This window comes from Hemicordylus capensis, chromosome 6 (assembly GCF_027244095.1).
Source record: "Hemicordylus capensis ecotype Gifberg chromosome 6, rHemCap1.1.pri, whole genome shotgun sequence".
NCBI classification, from domain to species: Eukaryota; Metazoa; Chordata; class Lepidosauria; order Squamata; family Cordylidae; genus Hemicordylus; species Hemicordylus capensis.
The window spans coordinates 138,050,623-138,074,071 of record NC_069662.1 but is presented as its reverse complement, the minus strand read 5'-3'; the positions used below and the strand labels follow the sequence as shown (position 1 = coordinate 138,074,071).

General features: G+C 40.7%; 1 protein-coding gene across 10 annotated transcripts in view; it reads right to left on the bottom strand.

The window, feature by feature from the left end:
• The window catches only part of CACNB2 (calcium voltage-gated channel auxiliary subunit beta 2), a 303,174-nt gene that overhangs the window by 24,494 nt on the left and 255,231 nt on the right, over positions 1-23,449 (bottom strand). For 7 of the 10 annotated variants that reach the window (XM_053259773.1, XM_053259771.1, XM_053259778.1 and 4 more), the window contains 4 exons: positions 22,493-22,569; positions 16,523-16,656; positions 12,606-12,686; positions 12,115-12,173 (listed from right to left, as the gene is read on the bottom strand). In XM_053259773.1, coding sequence (XP_053115748.1) covers positions 12,115-12,173; positions 12,606-12,686; positions 16,523-16,656; positions 22,493-22,569 — 351 coding nt within the window. Of the gene's footprint in view, positions 1-12,114; positions 12,174-12,605; positions 12,687-15,850; positions 15,913-16,358; positions 16,379-16,522; positions 16,657-22,492; positions 22,570-23,449 lie in introns of all 10 variants that reach the window. The other 3 variants (XM_053259774.1, XM_053259780.1, XM_053259772.1) reach the window with 2 other exon arrangements.

Here is a 23,449-nt window from a genome sequence, read left to right as displayed (position 1 = left end):
AGAGTAAGATGGATCAAAACTATTTTGCCTCTGAAGATAAATCAAATTTCAAAATGCATTGGGCATACTTTATGTCATAACATATTTTTATTTCCAAGGACCAGTTTGAGGTTTTACTTGTACTTTTGATTGTCAGTGCTGACCTTTCTTTGTTTTAGAGAACAGGTTTTCTGTCTAACAATTCTAAATGACTATAATGTTTTTGGCTAGTGTTGGAAAAGTCTCTGCACAAACCTGATTTGGATTAGGCTCAGAAAAACATATTTTCCAAAATTGAAAATATTTCCCCCCAGAGCCCATTGTGAAGTTTGGTAGCCGTAATTCTCCAGATGGCATCATTGGGAACACAACAGTGCCTGATTACATCCCTGATCCTGCTGCTCCAACAGAACCCACTCACCACTTCTTTCCTAAGTTTACTTTACCTTGCAGTTACAGCTGGTATTGCTCATAGCAGAGGCCTCTATTAGGACTACGGACACTCTCAGGTAGCACCATGGCTGTCAGGAACCACGGAGAATGCAGTTACCAAGGTTTCTGACATCAGGAGTGGTGGCAAGTACATTTCCAGACATCCTGGATCCTGCACAACATGTTGTGGGTCTAATGGAGACCCTGGATTCAAGTGCTATCTACCACCCCCTGATAAATTACTACCATTAGATATGTAAGAAGGGATTTGTTGTCTTCATGGGGTAGCAGGATGTGTGTGGGGAGAACATACCATTTTATATTTCAGCACTGGTGGCGGTGGGAACTATTTGCCAGAACATATTCTAACAATGGAACATAGGAAGCTGCCATATACTGAGTCAGACCATTGGTCTATCTAGCTCAGTATTGTCTTCACAGACAGGCAGCGGCTTCTCCAAGGTTGCAGGCAGGAATCTCTCTCAGCCCTATCTTGGGAGAAGCCAGGGAGGGAACTTGAAACCTTCTGCTCTTCCCAGAGTGGCTCCATCCCCTGAAGGGAATATCTTATAGTGCTCACACTTCTAGTCTCCCATTCATGTGCAACCAGGGCAGACCCTGCTTAGCTAAGCGGACAAGTTATGCTTGCTACCACAAGACCAGCTCTCCTCCTAATTGAATTGAGGACACTCTGGTTTCCCTCCACAAAGGTCTCCATTCAAGTATGGGACCCAGGATATAATACAAAGCCTTCACACTTTTTGTATCTGCTTCTTCAGTATATAACAGAGCACAGAGAGAAGAAAATCACAGCATCATATTAGATTATCATGAGTGAGGAGCATAGTTCTTACCGAATAAGGCTACATGTTAATTTCTTAAAAAAATTGTAAGCACTCCTTAGAGAAAATTTATGACAATAATGAAGATTAAAAATCGATAGCTTTAGGTAAAGTATTATTCTGTACAATGCAATGATAGATGGAGGCCTTTCTCAGCAGTCTGTTCTTCAAGAGCACAGAGAAGCAAGGGAGCTTAGTCACGGGTGGACAAACAGAATGGTTACTAATAAAATCTTAGGCCTACAATTGATTGTATAGTGATTTCTGGAGAATCATAAATCAATGAATCTGTGTCAAGTGACAAGTAACATCCCACAAGTGTCTGTTCTGAGGTACAAGTGTGATTAATATTTTGCTAAATTATTTGGTTGAAAGCTGAGAAAATATGGAATTCTAAATTTATGATTTTTTGGTTGATGTATGCAAATTAGATAGTGAAGCTCCAGTACACCCCCCGCCCTTGCCAAGGCAACTAGTCAAGATGAAGTCTAGAGAGATCTACAAGACCATTCTAGTTAAAGAATAGCAGCAGGCTTTGCTTCTCAGGCCTGGAGCCTCTGTGATGCTCTGAAGGAGGGCCTACAAATCACAAGCAGTTCAGATTATTGTTGCTTTTTCTGCTCTAATGATGCAGATTTTCTTATCTGAAAATCATGTAAGATCTGGGCAGCCCATAGACACAAAGACAATAAGGCTGTTCTCAGGAACAGCCTAACCCAGCTGGGATCGTTTCCAATCCCATCACCCAGCCTAACCCTGCTTTTTGCCCCAGCTCTTAGCTGAGCTTAAGGGCATGAGCGCACCCTTAACCCTGGCACCGGGATTGTGTGTTTGAGACAGGGGCCTAGAGTACCTGGCTGGTGAGAGAATCCTCCAATGCAACACTCTCAGTGCACAATGCATTGTGGGATTCCTGGAGGCTGGGCTGCATTGTCCTGGCCTCCGGCAAGTCACACAACTCCCAGGAGCACCGCTAGTGTGTATGGCTGAGCCGTGTGGGCAAGGAGATCATCTGGCGGGAAGGTAAGTACAGCTCAGCCTCCTCCCCCCACCCCGTTCTTCCTCCTGGTTGTGTGAAAAGCTTTAATAGACTTGACTACTCCAACGCACTCTATGTGGCGATGCCTTTGTATGTAGTCCGGAAACTGCAGTTGGTCCAGAATGTGGCAGTCAGGTTGGTCTCTGGATCTCGGAGAGACCATATTACTCCTACCTTAAAAGATCTACATCGGCTGACGATAGGTTTCCAGGCAGAGTACAAGGTTTTGGTTATAACCTATAAAGCCCTAAACAGCTTGGGCCCTGGGTATTTAAGAGAACGCCTTCTTGACTATGAACCACACCACCCATTTAGATAATCTGGAGAGGCTTGTCTGCAATTGCCACCGGCTCGTCTGGTGGCTACTCAGGGACAGGCCTTCTCCGTTGCTGCCCTGAGGCTTTGGAGCACACTTTCTGCTGAAATAAGAGCCTCCCCATCTCTTACAACTTCTAAAAAGGCAGTCAATATGCATTTGTTCACCCCGGCTTTTAATTAGATATTGTTTTAATTGTTTAAAATTTTAAATTGTTGTAATGTTTTAACCTTTCTGTTTGTTGTTTTTATTGTTTTGTTGTAAACCTCCCAGAGACTGGTGTTTTGGGCAGTATACAAATGTGTTAAATACATACAGACAGACAGACAGACATGGGTCAACACCGAGTTACATAAACTTTATTAAGCACCATTTGCTACAATGTGGTTTCCATTTTTCCTTATGGAAATGGGCTTGCTTGCCATATCCCAAGTGAGACTTCCTTAGGCTCTGGAAAATACATCCATTTCTCTGACCCCTGGCACTTAGACTGCTCTGGCTCTTTCTTCTCTGCCCAAGCAGAGACTGAAATGAAGATGAGTTCTGCAGGCGCCCATTTTATCAAGTCACAAGCCAAACCTCAATATGCTAGCACTGGGGGAGGGAAAAGGTGGTGGTGGCTGAGCTCAAGTTGTAGAGGTGGTCAAGGATCTGCTTCGCAAGCAGAAGCTCCCAGGCTCACTCCCTGGCAGCATCTCCAGGTAGGTCTGGGAAAGACTCCTGCCTGAAGCCTTGGAGAGCCACTGCCAGTCAGTGTAAATACCAGTGGTCTGACTAGACATAAGGAAGCTTCCTATATTCATTGGTACAAGCAGGCACAGGGTGAGGGGATAAGGCCAGAGTAGTAGACGGTAGAGTTGCAGGTAGTAGAGGTAGGGTTGCGGGTGAGTGGTCATGCAATTGCTATTTATGTGGGATGGAAAAATGGAAGAGACAGGGGGAAATGAATTTTACCTGTTCCACTTATGTTCTAGCTGTAGCTATTTATCATTTAACCACACTAAAAGAGAGATTCTTCGACTCATTCAGAGCAGCAGCACAAGGATGGAACTCTATTTGGGTAGATCTGATCCCTGAAGTGAGGTTGGGGTGGGCTCTTTGTTTGGTTATTCAACTGCGAGAGAAAGACATTCAGCGGTGCATCAGCTTGCAGTGTCTGATGCAATTAGTTATTTGATAGCTATGATCCCTGAAGTGAGATGGAAATGCTTGTGATTATTCATTGGCTGGAGGCTGGTGTGTCCAAAAGCATGCACAGACACAAGGAAAAATCACAGTGGTATGGAAGTGGGGCACACTGTGAGGCTGTTCTCATGTGCAGCCTAACCTTGGCTAGGGTTGCCCAGCCTGGTTTAGGCTGCATGTGAGAACTGCTGGGATTGGGCCTAATTGCGCCAGGGCAGTGCCACTTAGCCTGGCTTTTATCAGAGGTTAAGGGAGCAAGTTCTCCCTTAACTCAGGCTTCCTGCTCCTGAGTGAGCCACACTCAGTGAGGGTGCTTAAAGCGCCTGTCTCCTGGGGAATTGCCCAATGCACAATGCTCGGTGCATTGTAGGATACCCAGAGGCAAGGATGCGTTATCCCAGCTCTCTGACAATGGATAGTGTGGAAGTGTGGACAGCACTCCCACCAACATTTTGCCAATGTCTGGGGGGAAGTGTACAATGAGTGAAGTCGGGCTTTCCCCATGTCCGCCCCACCCCCCGACTAGTCATGTGGACAACCTCATTGTGCACAAACAACAAACATGCACCATAGCTATAGTCCTACTAGCTTCAAAATTCACCAGCTACCACTGTCTTGTCTAATAATATTTATCATATTTATATATCACCTGATATGTGCATCTCTAGGCAACATACACAATTTAAAACACAATATAAAACAAAGTAAAAACCATTAAAACAATTTCACAGAATAAAAAGTTAAAATAAGCTCACAGGATAATAAAAACAACTAAAATGTTTAAAATTAATTTCAGTTAAAAAGCTGAGAAATAATGATTTCTGCAGACATTCAGTTGCAGATAATTGGACTCCCCAGTTTCAGAAGCAGGGTGAATGCAGCATACAGAGACTACTGAAAAGAAAGCAAACCCTTATAAGGACATAAAATGGCTCTCTGGATTGTGGCCTCTTTCATGAAGGATATCAGCAAACTTGAGAGAACTCAAAGGAGAGTGAAGACAAGTGTTTGAAAGATGAGATATAGGAGGAAAGACTGAAGGAACTAGACATGTTTAGCTTAGAGGGAAAAATCTATAAGCAAGGACAGGATAGCAGCTTTCAGATCTAAAAGGCTCTGTTGTAGGGCACTACATTTAAGATTTAGAAATATTTTGTTACCAAAACAGCTTATTTGGGGGCTGCAAACAGCACTCCTCTACGATTTGGAACTGTGGGACCACAGCTTCCATTTTGGGATACCTGAGCTATCAGGATTGTGAACTCTGCACATACCCACATTTTGCAAACTATGCAATTTGATCACTTAGCACAAACACACCATGGAGCAGTGCAGCCCTAGGTCACCATAACCAAGGACTGAAGGGAATCATCCCAAACCTCTCTTCGTCTGACCTTCAAAGAGAAGAAAACGCTGGCAAAGTAGACCTCAGGTTAAAAACATACTCTCAGAGGGAATAGCTAACTCACTCCTGCCAGAAATAAACTCCCCTCTGCAGTTACTCAGATAAGCACAGCACATCCCTACCCCACTCTTGTTACCAGCTGAGCTTATTCTGTCTGATCCCAGAAGCCTCCCTGGTTGTAACTGCATCTCCACTCTCAGATATTGCACTTTGGCTATGCTCAGGAGCTACACCGCAATGTGAGCTCCCAGTCTATATTATACATGGAGAAAAGTCATTTATTTGGTAATGCACTGGTCGCCCCCAGATTTGGCTGCAAACCCCACAAATTGGAAAGGGGATTAGCTTCACACTCTCTATGAAGCGTGCCCAGCTAAGCAGACTCCCAGCTACTGCAATTGTAGCTACTGCAATTGTTTGGCATCTAAGATCATTTCAGTCTTGGAATGAAACCTAAACTTCCTCTCACAAAGAGAGACAATACCTGGCCATGAGGCCAGGGAGAAAAGACAGATAAGACAAGTTTCTTATCTGCAGCCTCCATTACAATAGGGATGAGTAAGTGATATAACTTTGAAAGTGTGCCTATTGAAACTGTTGATAGAATTATTGGGAGAGTCAGTCGCAGCACAGGATATTCTTTAAATGCACATGCACACTCCAATTGTCCTCACAACCAGCCTTGAATGCCATAGGCGATTCACACACATTCATACCCAGGAAGGACTAAGACATAGGGATATGGAGAAAACCGGTTTGCCCAGTTCGGTTTGAATTTGAACTGGGTTCAAATCAGGAGAGGGAGGTTCGGTTTTGGTTTTGTTCAACCCCCCCCCCGGATCAGTTTGGATTTGAACTATTTTGAACTGGTTTGAAGCTCTAAAAGTGGGTGGGGTGGTAGCTGGCACCCATGGGTACCTACCACCCAAACCCCAAAGCAATTGGACACTCGTACGATTTTTAATGAATTCTTGAAATTTATTTTTATTTTTTTCTCATAGGGTATAATGGGACTCGAACCAGCCCATTATTCCCTATTGTGGAGCACCCATGGGTGCCAAAAACCATCCAAACCCCGAAGCAATCAGAAACTCCTATGATTTTTTATGAATATTTGAAATATTTTTAATTATTTTTCTCATAGGGTATAATGGGACCTGAACCAGCCCGTTATCCCCTATTGTGGAGCACCCAGGGATGCCTACCACCCACAAAACCCCAAGGCAATCAGACACTCCTCCAATTATTGGTGAATTTTAAAAGTATTTTTGAATTCCTCAGAGGGAATAATGAGGATTGAAGCAAATGTATAGCTTCACGTTGGGGGTGGGTGTGGGTGGGGGAGGGGAGGCCTAGTACGGATTGTGGTGAGTGGTAGTTCCCAAGGGGGGCAAGGAAGCTATCAGAATTATTTGAAAGGAATTGGGCAAAGGGCTGATTTTTAAAGTTTACGTGTCTTTAAGGTTTTTCTCCATAAAGAAGCATGGAGGTGTCAGCAGCCTCATAACTGCACTTGGGGGGTGCTGGGGTGGCCCAGAGTGAGTGGTGGTGTAGTGCACATAGGGTGCAAAGCATGGGGTACTGGTTTTTGTTGTTTCTGAGGTGTTCTGAGTGTAGATTCTCTGGTAGCCAATGAGAGTGGATTCATGGTTTGTCATTGAAAATCTCATATGCTACCAGAGAATCTACACTCGGAACACCTCAGAAACAACAAAACCCAGTACCCCATGGGTTAGCAAGCCATGGGGGTGGTTGGCAACCTCTGTGCACTACACCACCACTCGCTCTGGGCCACTCAGAGAGGAGAGCTGGTCTTGTGGTAGCAAGCATGACTTGTCTCCTTAGCTAAGCAGGGTCCGCCCTGGTTGCATATGAAAGGGAGACTTGAAGTGTGAGCACTGTAAGATATTCCCCTTAGGGGATGGAGCTGCTCTGGGAAGAGCAGAAGGTTTCAAGTTCCCTCCCTGGCTTCTTCAAGATAGGGCTGAGAGAGATTCCTGCCTGCAACCTTGGAGAAGCCGCTGCCTGTCTGTGAAGACAATACTGAGCTAGATAGACCAATGGTCTGACTCAGTATATGGCAGCTTCCTATGTTCCACCCCAGCACCCCCTCAAGTGCAGTTATGGGGCTACTGAAACCTCCATTCTTCCCTATGGAGAAAAACCTTAAAGTCACATAAACTTCAAAAGTCACTTAAAAATCAGCCTTTTGCCCATTTCCTTTCAAATAATTCTGGTAGCTTCCTTGCCCCCCTTGGGCACTGCCACCCACCACACTCTGCTATAGGCCACCCCTTTGCCCCCGACGTGAAGCTATACATTTGCTGATACCTCCATGCTTCTTTATGGAGAAAAACCTTAAAGACACATAAATTTCAAAAATCACTTAAAATCAGCCCTTTGCCCAATTCCTTTCAAATAATTCTGAAAGGGTGCCTACCACCCACCCCACCTTTGTTCCCCTAAGTGCTCCACAATAGGAGATAATGGGGTGGTTCAGGTCCCATTATACCCTATGAGAAAATAATTAAAAATATTTCAAATATTCATAAAAAATCATTGGAGTGTCTGATTGCTTCGGGGTTTGGGTGGTTTTTGGCACCCATGGGTGCTCCACAATAGGGAATAATGGGCTGGTTCGAGTCCCATTATACCCTATGAGAAAAAAATAAAAATAAATTTCAAGAATTCATTAAAAATCGTACGAGTGTCCAATTGCTTTGGGGTTTGGGTGGTAGGTACCCATGGGTGCCAGCTACCACCCCACCCACTTTTAGAGCTTCAAACCAGTTCAAAACAGTTCAAATTGACACACCCCACCCAGTTTGGTTCGAATTCGAACCTGCAGCTCGAACCTGATGGCTGGTTCGGTTCAAATTGAAACCATCGAATTGTACCAGTTCGAATTTGAACCCCCCCCAGTTGGGTTCAAATTTGAACCAGTTCACACATCCCTACTAAGACACATTGTATTCCAAAAATAGGTTGTCTGGGCTCCCCTGTTCAGCAGAGCAGGACAAAAGACAAGTGCCCTGAAGGCACGTTTTGGGATATAAGTATCCCTAATTCCATGACCCAGTGTGCTTCCTCATGTATATTACACCTGGGACTCCCACTGCAAAACATCTCAGTGCCTCTCACTCTGGACCCCAGCAGACTGCAACAAGAGTCTCCAGCAGACCACTTTGGTGTTCCTCTCCTGGACAGATTATATAGCCACTTGCCCGGCTTCTTCAGGCCCTTTCTCTTATTTCTGAAATCTTGCCCCTCTATCTTAAACTACCCCTCTAGTCCGCCTGGGAATTTATTATTATTATTTACACAGTCAGACAGGTGTATTGACTGGTTTGTTTTATCCAGACATCGAGTCCTTCCCAAGGACCTGGGATGCCAGAATTTTATTATCAATGTTGTTGCTGTTATTATTATAAATATCGTTGCAGAATATAGGCTGCTCCCAATAAAGTTGCTTTTTGTAATTGGCTGATGGTGATTTCTGTGGCTCCTATGGTGTTGAGGTGCTCTTCAAGGTGTTTTGGAATTGCACCTAGGGCACCAATTATTACTGGGATTATTTTAGTCATCTTCTGCCACAGCCTTTCAATTTCAATTTGTAGACCTTTGTATTTTTCTATTTTTTCTATTTCTTTTTCTTCTATTCTGCTATCACCCGGTACTGCTATGTCAGTTATTCTGACTTGTTTTTCTTTCTCTGGACTACAGTTATATCTGGTATATTGTGTGGCAGATGTTTGTTTGTAGTCGCAAGTTGTTATTAATTATTATTATTGTTTACACAGTCAGACAGGTGTTATTGACTGGTTTGTTTTATCCAGACATCAAGTCCTTCTCAAGGACTAATAATAATAATAATAATAATAATAATAATAATAATAATAATAATAACATATTTTTATACTGCCCAAAACGCAAGTTCTCTGGGCGGTTTACAAGACAATAAAAACAACCAATAAAAAGATCAACATATTTCAACAATTAAAATTTAAAAAGTTAAAACTATTAAAACACAATTGAAACAATATCTAATTAAAAGCCTGGGTGAACAAATGTGTCTTGACTGCCTTTTTAAAAGTTGTAAGAGAAGGGGAGGCTCTTATTTCAGTAGGAAGTGTGTTCCAAAGCCTCAGGGCAGCAATGGAGAAGGCCCATCCCCGAGTTGCCACCAGATGAGTCTGTGGCAACTGCAGACAAACCTCTCCAGATGATCTCAATGAATGGTGTGGTTCATAGCAAAGAAGACGTTCTCTTAAATACTCAGGGCCCAAACTGTTTAGGGCTTTATAGGTTATAACCAAAACCTTGTACTTTGCCCGGAAACCTATCGGCAGCCAGTGTACATCTTTTAAAATAGGAGTGATATGGTCTCTCTGAGATGACCCAGAGACCAACCTGGCTGCCGCATTCTGGACTAACTGCAGTTTCCGGACTATGTACAAAGACAGTCCCACACAGAGCACATTGCAGTAGTCACGTCTGGAGGTGACCAGCAGATGTACTACTGTGAATTTTCTCAAGAAATGGACGCATCTGGTGTATCAGCCGAAGAAGATAAAAGGCACTTCTGGCCACTGCCTCGACCTGGGACACCAGGGAGAGTTTTGTGTCCGGAAGCGCCCCCAGACTGCATACCTGTTCCTTCTGCAGAAGTGTGACCCCATCCAGAACAAGCAGATCAAAATAATCTCCCGAGTTCCGACCCCGTACAATAAGTACCTCCGTCTTATCTGAATTCAGTCTCAGCTTGTTACCTCTCATCCAGCCAATCACTGCCTCTAAGCAGGCATTTAGGGAGGTTATGTCTTCTCCTGATGATGTTAACATGGAGAAACAGATTTGGGTGCCATCAGCATACTGATAACACCCTGCACGAAATCTCCTGATGATCTCTCCCAGCGGTTTCATGTAGATGTTAAACAACATTGGAGACTATACGGAGCCCTGAGGGACACCAAACCGGAGTTCAGTTTTCGAAGAACAACAGTCCCCGAGAGACACCATCTGGAATCTGCCCGAGAGGTAAGAGTGGAACCACTGCAAAGCAGTGCCTCCCACCCCAAACCGCCTCAGACGCTCCAGAAGGATACTATGAACGATAGCATTGAAAGCTGCCAAGAGGTCCAAAAGGACCACCAGAGTCACACTTCCCCTTTTACACATAATTTGGAACTTTAAGCTAACAATGCCTTACAATAGTCTGTTTCTTAGCATATTTGTAGTGCCTTTAAACTAGGGCCACACAGAAATTTAGTCTGTTTTTATTTTTTAATAAACGCCTTTTTTATTTAATTCAAACCTCTCTCTCAAGCTGATTTTCTTGAGTTCATATGCTTGCACAAATTAAGGCTGAGTGGAACTGTCTCCCCTTTTGAGCTAAATTCCCCACATTCACCCAAATTAGGGGTTGCTGGCCAATCACCCTCGAGGCAGTTTCATTAACACTGTCCACAACCTAATCAGTTGGTGAGGACTAAGGAGTGAAGTCATAAGACTTAAGAAGAACTTCTCTCCCCACCTGGCGAGACATCCCAGTTCTTAGATAAGCTTTTAAAGGTCACCCATTCACAACCTCCATTTCCAGCCTTTTGTTCAGTGGGTCTACACCTGTTGACCAACTCATGCAACAATTAACCTCATTGTTCTGCCTGAGTTTTGGACCCTCAAGGGAGGGAGCATGATTTATGCATTGCCTCCAAGCATGGTCCACCTGGTTGCATATGAATGGGAGACTAGAACTGTGAGCACTGCAACGTATTCCCCTCAGGGGATGGAGCCGCTCTGTGAAGAGCAGAAGGTTCCAAGTTCACTCAGAGGCTTCTCCAATATAGGGCTGAGAGAGATTCCTGTCTGCAGCCTTGGAGAAACCACTGCCAGTCTGTGAAGGCAATACTGAGCTTGATAGACCAATGGTCTGACTCAGTATATGGCAACTTCCTATGTTCCTATGTAAGGTTGTGAGTGGTAGCTCTACTCCACTTGCCCTTCCTTCTTCCTGCTTTTCTGCTTCCTTCCCTTTGCAAGGAAATCTGCTCATGTGCCCATCTACAAGTGGACTGGATGCACCATCGGACAAGGATAGATAATACTAACCTTCTGCCCCTTTAAATCTCCTCATCCCCTTCTCTTTCCTTTCCACTTCGGCATCCAAGCCCTTTCTACAGCAAGCCTTAAACTGATTTATTTACAATTTGGACCTTAAGCTAAAAATCTTCTTCGTGAGATTCTTAAGACTGTTAGCTAAGATTTTATTGCTTTGCCTAACAAAGTTTTCATCTTGTGCACCCCTTTCCCCCGAATAAATCTTTAAACTGCATATATGTTTCCACATCATTTCCAGACCAAAGCTTTGCTTAAGATTAATACTGTAATAAACTGCTCTCCCACAGTCAAGCTGATTCCTGACGTTAGCCCAAAAGTATAGTAGGAGAGTCCTAGCCAAGCACTCCAGAGCAGATCTATAAACATTTTCCTTCTTCCAAACATTCATGCTGGATTTTGCCTTGGATTTTGTGGGGCTATTCTTTAGTACAGTATAAGACAATTACATTCCTTTTCACTTCTTTCTTGGATATTCTTTTGCTATTGAGGTTTTAGGTTTGCCCAAACTAAGCTGTAACTGAATAAAAGGAAAACCCTTGCCTAAATAAGCAGCAAAAATTATAAAAATGAATTAAAGAAAAGGCAGTCAGAAGAAGAAAAGGGGAGTGCGGAACTTATTGAAACTGCTCATCCTTGCAGTGGCCAGAAAGTGCCTAAATGGAGAAGCACTTGCCCTGCCCATTGTCTTGTAACCTGGAAGAAAACATCGTGGCAAGAACATTGCAATATAATTGACATTCAGATTTAGAAGTATGCTTTACAAAAATATTCACATTACTCTAGCTTCTCAAGTACTTACCGCCCTTCAAATCTGTGTTTTAAAAAATCAAACAATGCTTTTTGCATCATATCTGTCACCTGAAAGTAAAGAAGCAAGAAATTACGATTGTAATTCCTTTTCTCTGGGAGGAACTACTGTCCCTAGGCATCCCCACACTCTTCCCCAGCTTCCCTGTGCTCTTTCCAAGGCTCCCCTACATGTCTCCGCAGCCTCCCATGTGCCAGTGCTGGGCTGAGAATGAAGAAAACACACACATACACACACTGCAACCACATACTATCTGGGGTAATTGCCCCAAGATCAGTTGCCTCCAATGTGGTGGAGGAAACAGCACTATAGGAGGTGCCAATATTTCCAATAACCCAGGCCTAAAAATTAGGCAAGTCTTACGGAAATGAACGAGATTAGTTAGTTGTGACTAACTTAAGTTCCAATAATTTCAATGGGATGTAAATAATGTTTAAATTCCCATTCAACAAAGCGGAACATGTTCATTAGGATTTTCTTACCTCGTATCCTTTTAAGGAAGGCCCCACTAAAACTACTGGTCGCATAGAAGGCACTACATCATACGGAGGGATGTGCTCTGTCTGATAAAGAGAAAAAGTACTCAAAATCCAGTTTCTACAAAAAGGCTAATTTCTCATATATGGGAATTACTAATATTAATTTCTAATGGAATTACCAAGGGCATCACCAAGGGGGAAAACTGAGATGTGTTGGGTAGCATCCAGACCTTTTGAGAAGCAGTACTCCCATCAGTGGAAGCCTCCCAAGAAAAGGAGAAGAGCTCTGCTTGTGCAAGGCTCTTCTATTTGCTCAAGGTTTCCATTGCATGAATACAACTCTACCTCAATTAATGGGAGGAGCTTCTGCTGATGGTATACAGCTTCACTAAAGATCTGGATTCTACCCATGGATTTATTTATTTATTGCAGACCTCTCTCAGCAAGTAATCTGACAGTTCCAAAAGATTATTATTAGGGACTGACATACATGCAGATCAAGAAAACACCAGTGTAGCGAGAAGAGCAGACTAGCAGCACTTGCCAACTAACTGCACCAGTGCAAGAGGAAAGGGGCAATTTTTGACAACCTCCCCTTTTCTAAGACAGCCCTTTGTGTGCGGCCCTCGGGGGCATGTTTTCGAGTGGCATAGAGAGCTTCCTGGAGAAGGACAGGTCATAAAAAATAGCCCCTTTCCTGGGGCACCAGTGCAGTTAGCTAGTTGGGAAGTGCTGCTAGCCTGTTCCTCTCACTATAGTAGAGCTTCCTTGCTCGGCATGTCAGCCAGTATTTGGGAGAATGCTTTTGTATATGCTTTCACCAAACCTTTATTTGCATGGCTCACTGTCCAGTTCTAGTGAAATTCTGAAACACTCTTAAGAAAACTCTTAAATTTAGGAAGCAGAATTTTCCCTCCTAGGTAGTTTTAAGGTGACAGTCACTCTTTCTGAGTGGTCAATATATGTTATCTATAGAATTCTATTGCCATCATGTTCTGATTTCTAGACAATACGGGCACTTTTATTCCAAGAAGTTCTAAAATTAAGTAATGTTTTTAAGTGATAAGGAGAAGAGACAATAAAGCAAACAAGTAGGAAGAACTGCCAGCCTTCATCTTTCAATCTAAGTTTCCAATTTACTGAACAATAATGGCACTATTGTGAATTCTTATTGCTCATATAAGAGTTTTTCCAATCATACTCATGTTTTCAAGTCTCTATATTAAGTGCCACTGGCATGTGAATTCACAAAAATGATTATGTTAGCAACTGTAAAACCTTATATAAACAGAAACCTGAAGTTCTTCCTCCTTATAAAACTCCTATTAACTTTTAAAGTGTTTTACTATTTAATCGAATTACTAACTTGATACATCATGCAAAAATTTATGAATGGATACTTGGCCATTCAATGTGCAAAACGTGTCACACAATTATACACAAGTATGGGAAAAAAGAGGAATCATTCTTTAAAAAAAATGAAAAACAGACATCACCAAGACCACTAAATGTGGCTTGTTTCTGTTTTGTTTTTCTTTTTGTTTGTTTTTTGCAGAGGGCAAAATGTTTCATATTCAAAACCACCAACCTGGAAAAAGCTTAAAAGTAGGTATGCCAGGTCTATTTTTCAAAGGCCTACACAGTATAAATACATCAGTCAACATCACAGAATGTTGTAATTGTTCATTATTTTCAGTAGTCAACACATCCCAAGTTTAACCACAATAATAAAGCAATAAGGTAGAATACAAACATAAGAAAACAAAGACAAACATTAATACAGCAACAGCACAAAATGCCACACAAGCAGCAGTCTAAAGCATGAAACACATATTTGTAACAGGGCTTTTTTGTTGTTTTTAATTAATAATGTAATTGATAACATAAGAATGAAGAACAGTGCCCAAGGCATCAAAAGCATGTGAATTTATTTTAACAGTGCAAAATCTCACTAATAGTTTTAAAGCAAAGCCTATACTTCTGTTGTGTGACTAGGGAGGTACACTTTTACATGTTTTGCTGTGAATTTAAATAATTGCATGCATTACTGTAGTAGTCCTTACATTAATTATTACCCCACCCTTATATTTAGCAGATCAATGCCGCAAACATAGCTATTTTTTTATGGTGGCTAATTACAAAACAGCCTCACACTTAATTTTAACCCTTGAAAATTAGGGTAGGTACAGAAATTACCTTGTTTGATGGAATACTGGTACTTGTTAAATCAATTTGTATGCCAGCCGTCAGCTTTTCCCAGTTCCAATTAAGCATGCTGTCAGTGGCAATATGTTAAGGGACTGAAACAGGCTACAAGACACTTTCACTTGTATAATATTTCACATTTATTCCAGATAGCTAGTGAGGGAGATTTTGCCATTTCAATGACTGTATTTGGAGTGCCACAGTGAGGAAGAGTGCCCATCCAGATTATGGAGAGCAAATGTCAACAGACAATTTCACCTGGCAATTTTGTAGTTATTTTGAGAAGTCTGTCTTATAAAAGGAGAACGAAGTAGCAGGCCTTGTTCCTACAACTGGCCCTTCCACTAACACAGCCCAGTAAAAAGAATGAACCAATTTAGTAAAAAGAAAGAACCAAATTGTTTAAAATAAAATTGTGTGTATGTTCACACTAATGATGAATGAAACACTACTGCAGAATAATAATAAATTAACTGCTTTTTATTTAAGGGCACTCTGTAAAAGACTGGGCAAAGTAACTATGGCATCTATGAAGGAAGATAAATGAGGCAAGCAAGGGAATTTTTTTAAAGCAAAAGAAGAATCAAACAGGGTTTGAAGAAGGCTGGGCATTCATGAAAAGAAGGAGTATTTTGTATCACAGAGCTTAGACTGCACTGGCAAACCAAGATTCCCTGGAAGTTTATATGTACAATATTTTACGTATGGAGGTATTCATTTAGTTTTTCTTAAGAGAAAATTTGAGGATATCATCATTTAAAAAATAAAAATAAATAAATGCAAGTAGCTAGCTTAACTCTCCAATATTTAGATTCTAAATAATAAATTCCAGGTAGGTCTTTAGGAGCACCTTGTAATTCCCAGATAATGGGTGAAAACAGGATGAGGCTATACCACATATATCAGCCTGCCTATGGAGTAACTGACTGTGAAAGGAGCCACCAGTTCTGCTGTCTAATAGGCAAGATGCTACAGTCTGACTGATGGAGGAGAAGGCAAGAACAATGGGAAAGAATTTATATATGACAATAGGAAAAACTCACAGTAGACCGCCAAAACAAGTCTGCAGTTTTCCACTGGTCTTTCTCATCTGCAGATTTTGCACCTAGTGGATTAGAAGTTTAAATACTGACTAAATTAAAAATTGAAGGTTCTTTTTAAAGAACAAGATGAGTATCTGTTCAGATTTAACAAAAATGAATTATAATTATAAGACTGAATTACAAGTTTTAAAAAATCTGGAAAAAAGACAAAGAATAAGCATTCACTAGAAAGGTGCATTATCTGGTCTTGTCAAAGTTTTACTTCTGTGGATGTTAAAGAAATTCCCTTGGCGGCCTATTATTCCATCAAAAAGGAAAAGTACCATAAGCATTGTTTGACTGAATCACTCACAGGGCCTAGTCTGCTTGTTTTTACTATACTGAATCAGCTAGGAGTTTGAGAAGTTTCATCCTTTGTACTAAAATGATTGTATTGCATACACTGTAGGTGATGATGCTAATGATGCCAGTGGCAGAATTAACACAGCTTGTGTCAATGTAAACTTACCGATTTCTGCTTCTGCTTAGCTACAGCAGCATGGAAAAGAAACAAAGAATAACAAAGCATGCATGTTATTGGCTTGTCAAAGGACGCAGACAGTCAACAGGACTAGAAATGTGACGCAGTGCAGGTGAACAGTGTACAGATGGCAGCTTGGAAGTAAGTGTTACCTTCTTAAAGAAGGGCATTCTTTTCTCTTTGGAGTGGGGTGATGTTACACTGTTTGCACTGGGTTTGGGGGAGCGATGGTTTGCTGGAATATCAATTTCTTCTGCATCTAAGCCAGTGGCATCTATGTCTATAGCTATATACAGATAAACAATGTAAAATTGTCAGATGGCAGGGAGAGGAGAAAAGGGTTAAGAGAAAAACACAAAGCAACACCACCTCAGGTCAAACTTCCATCAGGAATACTGAACAGAATTTACAAAAAGGGAAAATTTAAGAAGGTACAATACATCAGGCTTAGAAAACACACATAGGAATGCAACTATATGATATATATGCAACTATATATTATATGCGGCTTTTGTTCAACTATGCCTTTTCTCAACTTTATATAATTATACTCACAAATACAAATGTATTCTCAGCTATGTAGGAATATACACTTTGAAGAATGACTGGAGGATTAGATCAATATACTGAATCTGCAACCAAGCACTCAAAACTGTTGGGTGGATGGAAATTTGCACATCCAAAAAGCATGATGTGCACCAACATAAACAGCACACGTACACACACATCTACTGTGTTCCAGGAAACTCCTAAATCTAAGCAATCTAGATTAACTTCAAAAAAGCACGCATATTACACATGAATATCACAAGATAGCATAGAGCATTGTCTTGGGGCCTGTAGAATTTACTAGGAGGACTCAATTTTAACGAGTCCTCACTAATCAGGAGGACTCAATTTTAAATCACAATTTAAATAGCTAGTCAAGAAGATTCTATTTAATCATCATTTCCCAGTAAAAGTGCATTCTTGTTTTCTAATATAACCTTAATACATATTCAGAAATGTAGGTTTCATTTTTAGAAGGTAAGTACACACTATAATATGTACATGCTTCTCATAATGCTGTTTCATTTGGGCAACCAGGGCTTGCATTTCTTTGTTGCACTGTTTGCATTTTGCACGCATGCCCATCTTACCCACAATACCGGAACTTCATTAAAATATTCCCAAGTGGGGTCTCTTTTACAGCCTGCTGCCATAATAGCTGTTTCCCTTCTAAAATGGAAGATACACTTGGAAAAAGTTTCCTCAGGACTGTATCCATATGCTCTGTTCACTTTTGGTTTCACTTTCTATTCCCCTCCCCTACCACTTGCATTTATGTCCAGAGCCCTCCTTGCTCAGATCTATTCCATCGCCCACAAATCCTCTATTTGTTCATCAGCCTTCTTGAGCCCAATTCAGAAATTATGCTGTATGAGTGCACAGATGTCTGTAAACTTGTACAAATGTCTGTGTGAATTACTGTATCTGGGTTAATTTTAAAAGTGAACCTGGATACAGGCCCTTCAAATACATGGTACAGATAGGAAGTGTACTGCTATACCTTTGTTCAACATAATATGTGAATGACTGTACCCGTGTACACTGTACACCCATTTTATGGGCGGTGAACATAACATGTGAATGGGCCTAATGTCTTTTCACTTTAATAGGGGAAGGCAAGGGATTGACTGTGTCTGTGTGTGCATGCTGCACATACACGATCTGCAAAATTGATCAGGTTTGTTATCTCTCATACTCATATGCTGCTGAAAACAAGTTAACAGAACTTAATTAGGAGTTATGATTAAGATTCATGATGATGTATTTGACCTAGGTTCTTTTTAATAAATTATTTTTAAACAAAATTAAAATCCAATTTAAAATTTAAAAATCCAATCTATATTTTAAAAATCCATTTTTGTTTTTGTTCTTAAACCATTGATACAGTATTTATCAACCCTGCCACTAATGGTTGTAGAAGTCTTACAAGTGGACCATACTGTTAGCAGGGGAGGTTGAGGATAATTTAAAATAGAAGGACAGAGGAAAAGTGTGTCACAACTGGAACCAAAAGTGGAATAAAGATCAACTATTCTTCTTCAGTCTTAGGTAAAAATAGTATGACAATCATTATTCCAGATAACAATTTTAGAGACTTCTTAAAATATATACAAGGAATGTTAAATGCAAAGAAGTTAAGTTCTTGATTATTTCAAATATGCAGAAAACCAATTCTGTTCTATACATTTGTAAATTTTAATTTAAATGAAAGTTGATTGGTTGATTGATTAAGTGCTGTCAAGTTGGTGTCGACTCAGCGACCACATAGATAGATTCTACACATAGATAGATTCTAGATAGAGAGAAGTGACAGTTATCTATAGTTATATGGGAAGTAAGGTTCTGTTATTTTTGAGTCTAACTGAACTGGCAGCAATTACTTTTACTCAACTAAAATGTGTCTAGTTGAAAGAGGATGCATTCATAGCATATGAAATCATACACTCACGAATTACAATTATCTTCAGGGAGGTGAAGGAGGAAAAAGACTTTCCAGTCTCTGCGGACCACACAAATATCAACCCAAAGGCTTTACTAAAATATGGAGCTGGATCGGCAGAGGATGAGGTTGGGATGAAATCAAGAAGTAGATTGTAAATGTTCTTTCCTTTTTCCTCTCCCAAATGAATAAATGTGTTACAAAAATAGACAACAGTGGCTGACATCCTGATTAAGAAAGCAAGGATACAGCAAGAGTGGCTTCTCCACATTCGCAGCAGATGTGATGGGGAAGCTATTTTTGCTATTCTTTTTCTGGTTGTGCAGTCTTCAGGGACATGTTTTTGGAAGGCACACAGCACTTCCAGATCCTGGGAAGATCAGCAAAATCACTCCCTTGCCCCTGTATGCACATGTGGCGGAAGCGGTGAAGCCTCCAGCTACATTAACAGAAGCCTGTCATGGCGAGGCTGTATCATCACTTTGTTAGGATGTCAGCCAATAGATGTTCTCTGAGCAGAGATGGAATGACATGCCTCTTCTGTACAACACCTAATGTGCCAAGGTGCATTACACCTAATGCACCAGCACCAAACACACCAACTCCTAATACACCACCTCCTCCTATTATGATGATGATGACAGAAGTTGTGACAGTAGAGTGTACATTTAGTGGTTTAGGAAGTAGTGACTAGTAGCAATGTAAAACAATGCAAATAATCCCGGGCCACAAACTTGCTTTCAGAATATGAAAGAGAATGAAAATAGACTCTGGTAAAAATAGAACGCTGTTATCAAATATCTGCTAATCATGTTAGAAGTTTAATACTAAGCAGGTCCTTTCCTACCTGTGATGCCTATAGTCCATTTCTACTGTCCAGAGTGTACCTGAGTAAGCACCATTATCTACTTCTTAGATGGACACAACAGGGAGAATGAATAGCAGAATGTGTTGATATTTACTTATTACACTTCTAAAAGTTCATGACAGCAAAAAAGTTCTAAGTATTGTTTCGATATTTAGAAACTTTGGCAGTAATCCTAGACAGCCATAGATGCAGGCAGAGATGTTCTGAAAGTTTTTCATAAAGCTAATAATCTCGTTAAAAAGGCAAGCCAGGTATAAGCAGAAAAAAAGAAGGCTTGTTCTCACCACAGTAAATGGTCAAGACAAGGGGTTCCCAACTTGTGGTACTCCAGATGTTACTAAATTACAACTCCCATAATCCCCTACAACTCCCATAACCCCAGCCACAATAAACTGTAGCTGGGGATGATGGGAGTTGTAGTTCAGCAACATCTGGAGTACCACAGGTCAACTCCTAGTCAAGACAATTCTGGCTGCATACAGTGCTTTAATTATGTGGGGAAAGACGGAGGGTCCTTAATGAAATCCACAAGCCCTACCTCTGACTCTCACACAATTTTAGATAAATTTTGCATCCCAAGCCTTCAAAAACAGTAGCTAAGGGATGGTCACAAAAAGTAAGGGGGCTGTCCTCTCTCTGCCCCTCCAAGCACAGACTGCATGAGCTGTTTTCCCTAATCTGTTCACATGGCTGTCTAGGAATGTACCCACCAAAAAGACAAAACAGTTCTCTGACTGTTGGGATATAATTTAGATGCAAGTATTTTTAATGTACTCCGTACAAATTTCATTAGAGGCTTGAGTCTGGCTTCATACAATCAACTTTTGGCTCAAGCTAGTGTTCTGCCCCGAGTGGCTGGCTGGCCCCACTGACGATGGTTGAAAACATTTGCTCCAGATGGAAGATAATGTTAGGCAAGAAACTTCAGAGCTATGGGTTTGCTCCTTTTGCTCTTATATCCCTTGGCCCTTTTAAGGCTAAAGAGACCATTAAACAATGAGTTTGGGATGTAGATCTTTAAAAGGGATAGAAGTTTGATTTCAAGTAGTTTGGTGGTTGGGAATCATAGCTAAAATTTTCCTTCAGGGGAATATCTTACTAGCCTTGTAGTCTCCAAACATCGGACAGCTTTTTCCTTGGCTCACTTTGGAGCACTGCCCTCAGCTGTAATGGAGGGGAAATTTGTACGATTACCTTATATTAAATGTTGTCCCTGCCAAATGAGAATGGTGGAAATGGTGGACCATGTGCTCCTTTCTTGTCAGTTTTCTAGAGATATTTGTCATATTTTTATTACTCCTATTTTAACAAATTTCCCAGGCAGGCCAGATAACTTATGTTTCTCTTCTCCTTTCAGTCTTGAATATTGACATTACCCTTACAGTTGCTAAATGTTGTGCTATGGCCTGCGATATTAGAGGACAGATGGTTAAATTGTACAAATAACCCTAGGGAACCTGTGGGCTATTCACACTGTAAGAGCTGCTGAATATTATTATATTTGATATGCTTGGACTGAATACTCTGCTTTCCTTTCCTGTATTTTGTTTTTCCTGTATTACAGTCCAAGCTGGATGTGGACTGTAATACAATTTTATTTTATTTTTCCTTTAAGCCTTTACCAAATAAAAACACACTGCAAAATTAACATAGTCCTTGTTTTACTAAACAAACATCCCTTTCGTTTCCACCTGTTCCTGAGGATATTGATTATTTTAAGGCGGTTACAGAGTTAATGTGGAGGTTTAATTAATTAATTATAAAGTTCAAGTGAAATACATTGAAGACTATCCTGGATTAAATTTGTAATACTGGAATGCTTTAAAAATAAGGAAAGAGAAATATTCTCTCTCTCTCTCTCTCTCTCAAATCCATGCATTTCGGGCATCTAAATTCTTAACTGGAAAAGTCATTCAGTTCTGTTTGAGAGACTTCATGGACATCACAAGATTATTAAATCTTTCTTCCTCATTAGAAAACATTTATTATTCAAAAGGAGAGATCGCAGATATCTTAAACTATGGCACAAGGTAATCATCCAAGACAACCATAACATGTAGCGGGAGCAATTTAATATTTCTATTTCTGCTATATCAAAGTGACAGTGATGAATCAAGAAAATAGTTCTACCACTTAGAACAGGCAAACAAAATGTGTGATGCCACAAACACTTTTCTGTGGACCTGAGACAGATTAGACTACAATCCTTCAGCATAGTTTCTTCATTTCAACCGTGTCCCAGATTTCCACAAAGATTGGGCCCACAGTGGCTTGTTCATTAAAAATATAGAAGATGACATATTGAAAGATAATATTAGCATATATATATAAATAGCTAAAAAAAAACCCCTAACAAAACAAACATTTCAGCAGCTGCTGGCATGGTTACAGTGGCCCACACAGAGCCACTCTTACTTACAATCATGGGGCCTTAATTCTGCCTTGCAAAACAACCAATAGCCATGGGACATAGATTGGTTATGTAGTGGCTTAAGAAACTGTATAATCCTCATCCACAGAAAACAGAGGCCTTTAATTTACACCAACATCACTCCAAAATGTGCACTAGCCAGAACACTGCCTAGAAGTTTTATCCTACCTCTCATTTGTTTCAAGCACATACATGAATGAGTCTTACTAAAATTATCTGGAGTCTGAACCTATTAATGTATCGTTAAAAAAATGGTGGGTGGTGATTTGTCACCTAACGCACAACTGTAAGATGCAGGAAGATGCTAATTATGAAAAGAGCAGTGACCCACTTACCAGATGATGGAGGTGTAGACTTTCTGGAACTAGGTACTACGTCACCCAAACTGGATGATGAATTTCCTCCTGATTTACTAGAGTAAAGTAAATAAATATTAACTCTTTTAAAACTACTTCATATGCTTGCTTTCAAACTGAAAGTTTCAGTCAGTTCTGAGATCTCTCTATATCCTTCTTGAAAGAACTGAAACATTAAGCAGTCACTCTTTTCCGTACTTTTTGTTTAAAGTACTCACAATGGATCAGTGACTAAGCAAAGTTTTCTCTCTCTCTGTGTGTGTGTGTGTGTGTGTGTGTGAAAATCTACTCCCATGCCTTGGGCTTGCACACTCCTTTCTTCTCTAGTCTCCAACTCTTCCAACAGCTGAAAAACCAAACCAATGCATTAGGAAAATCCCATGCTTATTTGAACATGGTGCATCTGGCGAAGTGCAGGAGACAGGAGAGGGGCATGAAACCCTGAAACCCAACCCCAGACTGTCCCCAGAATGCAATCCTGCATTTGAAGTACTGCTTAAATAGATCTAAAGGCTCTTTAAAAAAATTTTTTTTCAAATAAAACCAGAAACTAGTACCAAATATTTGTGTATAATATACCAACAAGCATCTTGTATACAATTTGAATCATGACAAACAATGCTAAAGGTGGAGTTGAGACACAAATATTAGCACTATTATTTAGTGTAAAGGTGTGACCAACAGCATTAGATAATATCATGACGAATGGTCTAGAATAGGATTCCTGGGATTTTAATTTCCCACCACCACCTATCATGTCATTGATGGATATCCTGAATAAATTTTCTGGAGGAAGGCCATTGAAATTAAAAGGACAAGTTAGGCATACCCAACTTGCCCTTTTAATTTCAAGAAATGTCACCCATTGTTTTGTCAGGATGTCAGCCATTGTTTTGAAATGCTTACTTGCAAAAAGTATCTTAACTCAGAGACACT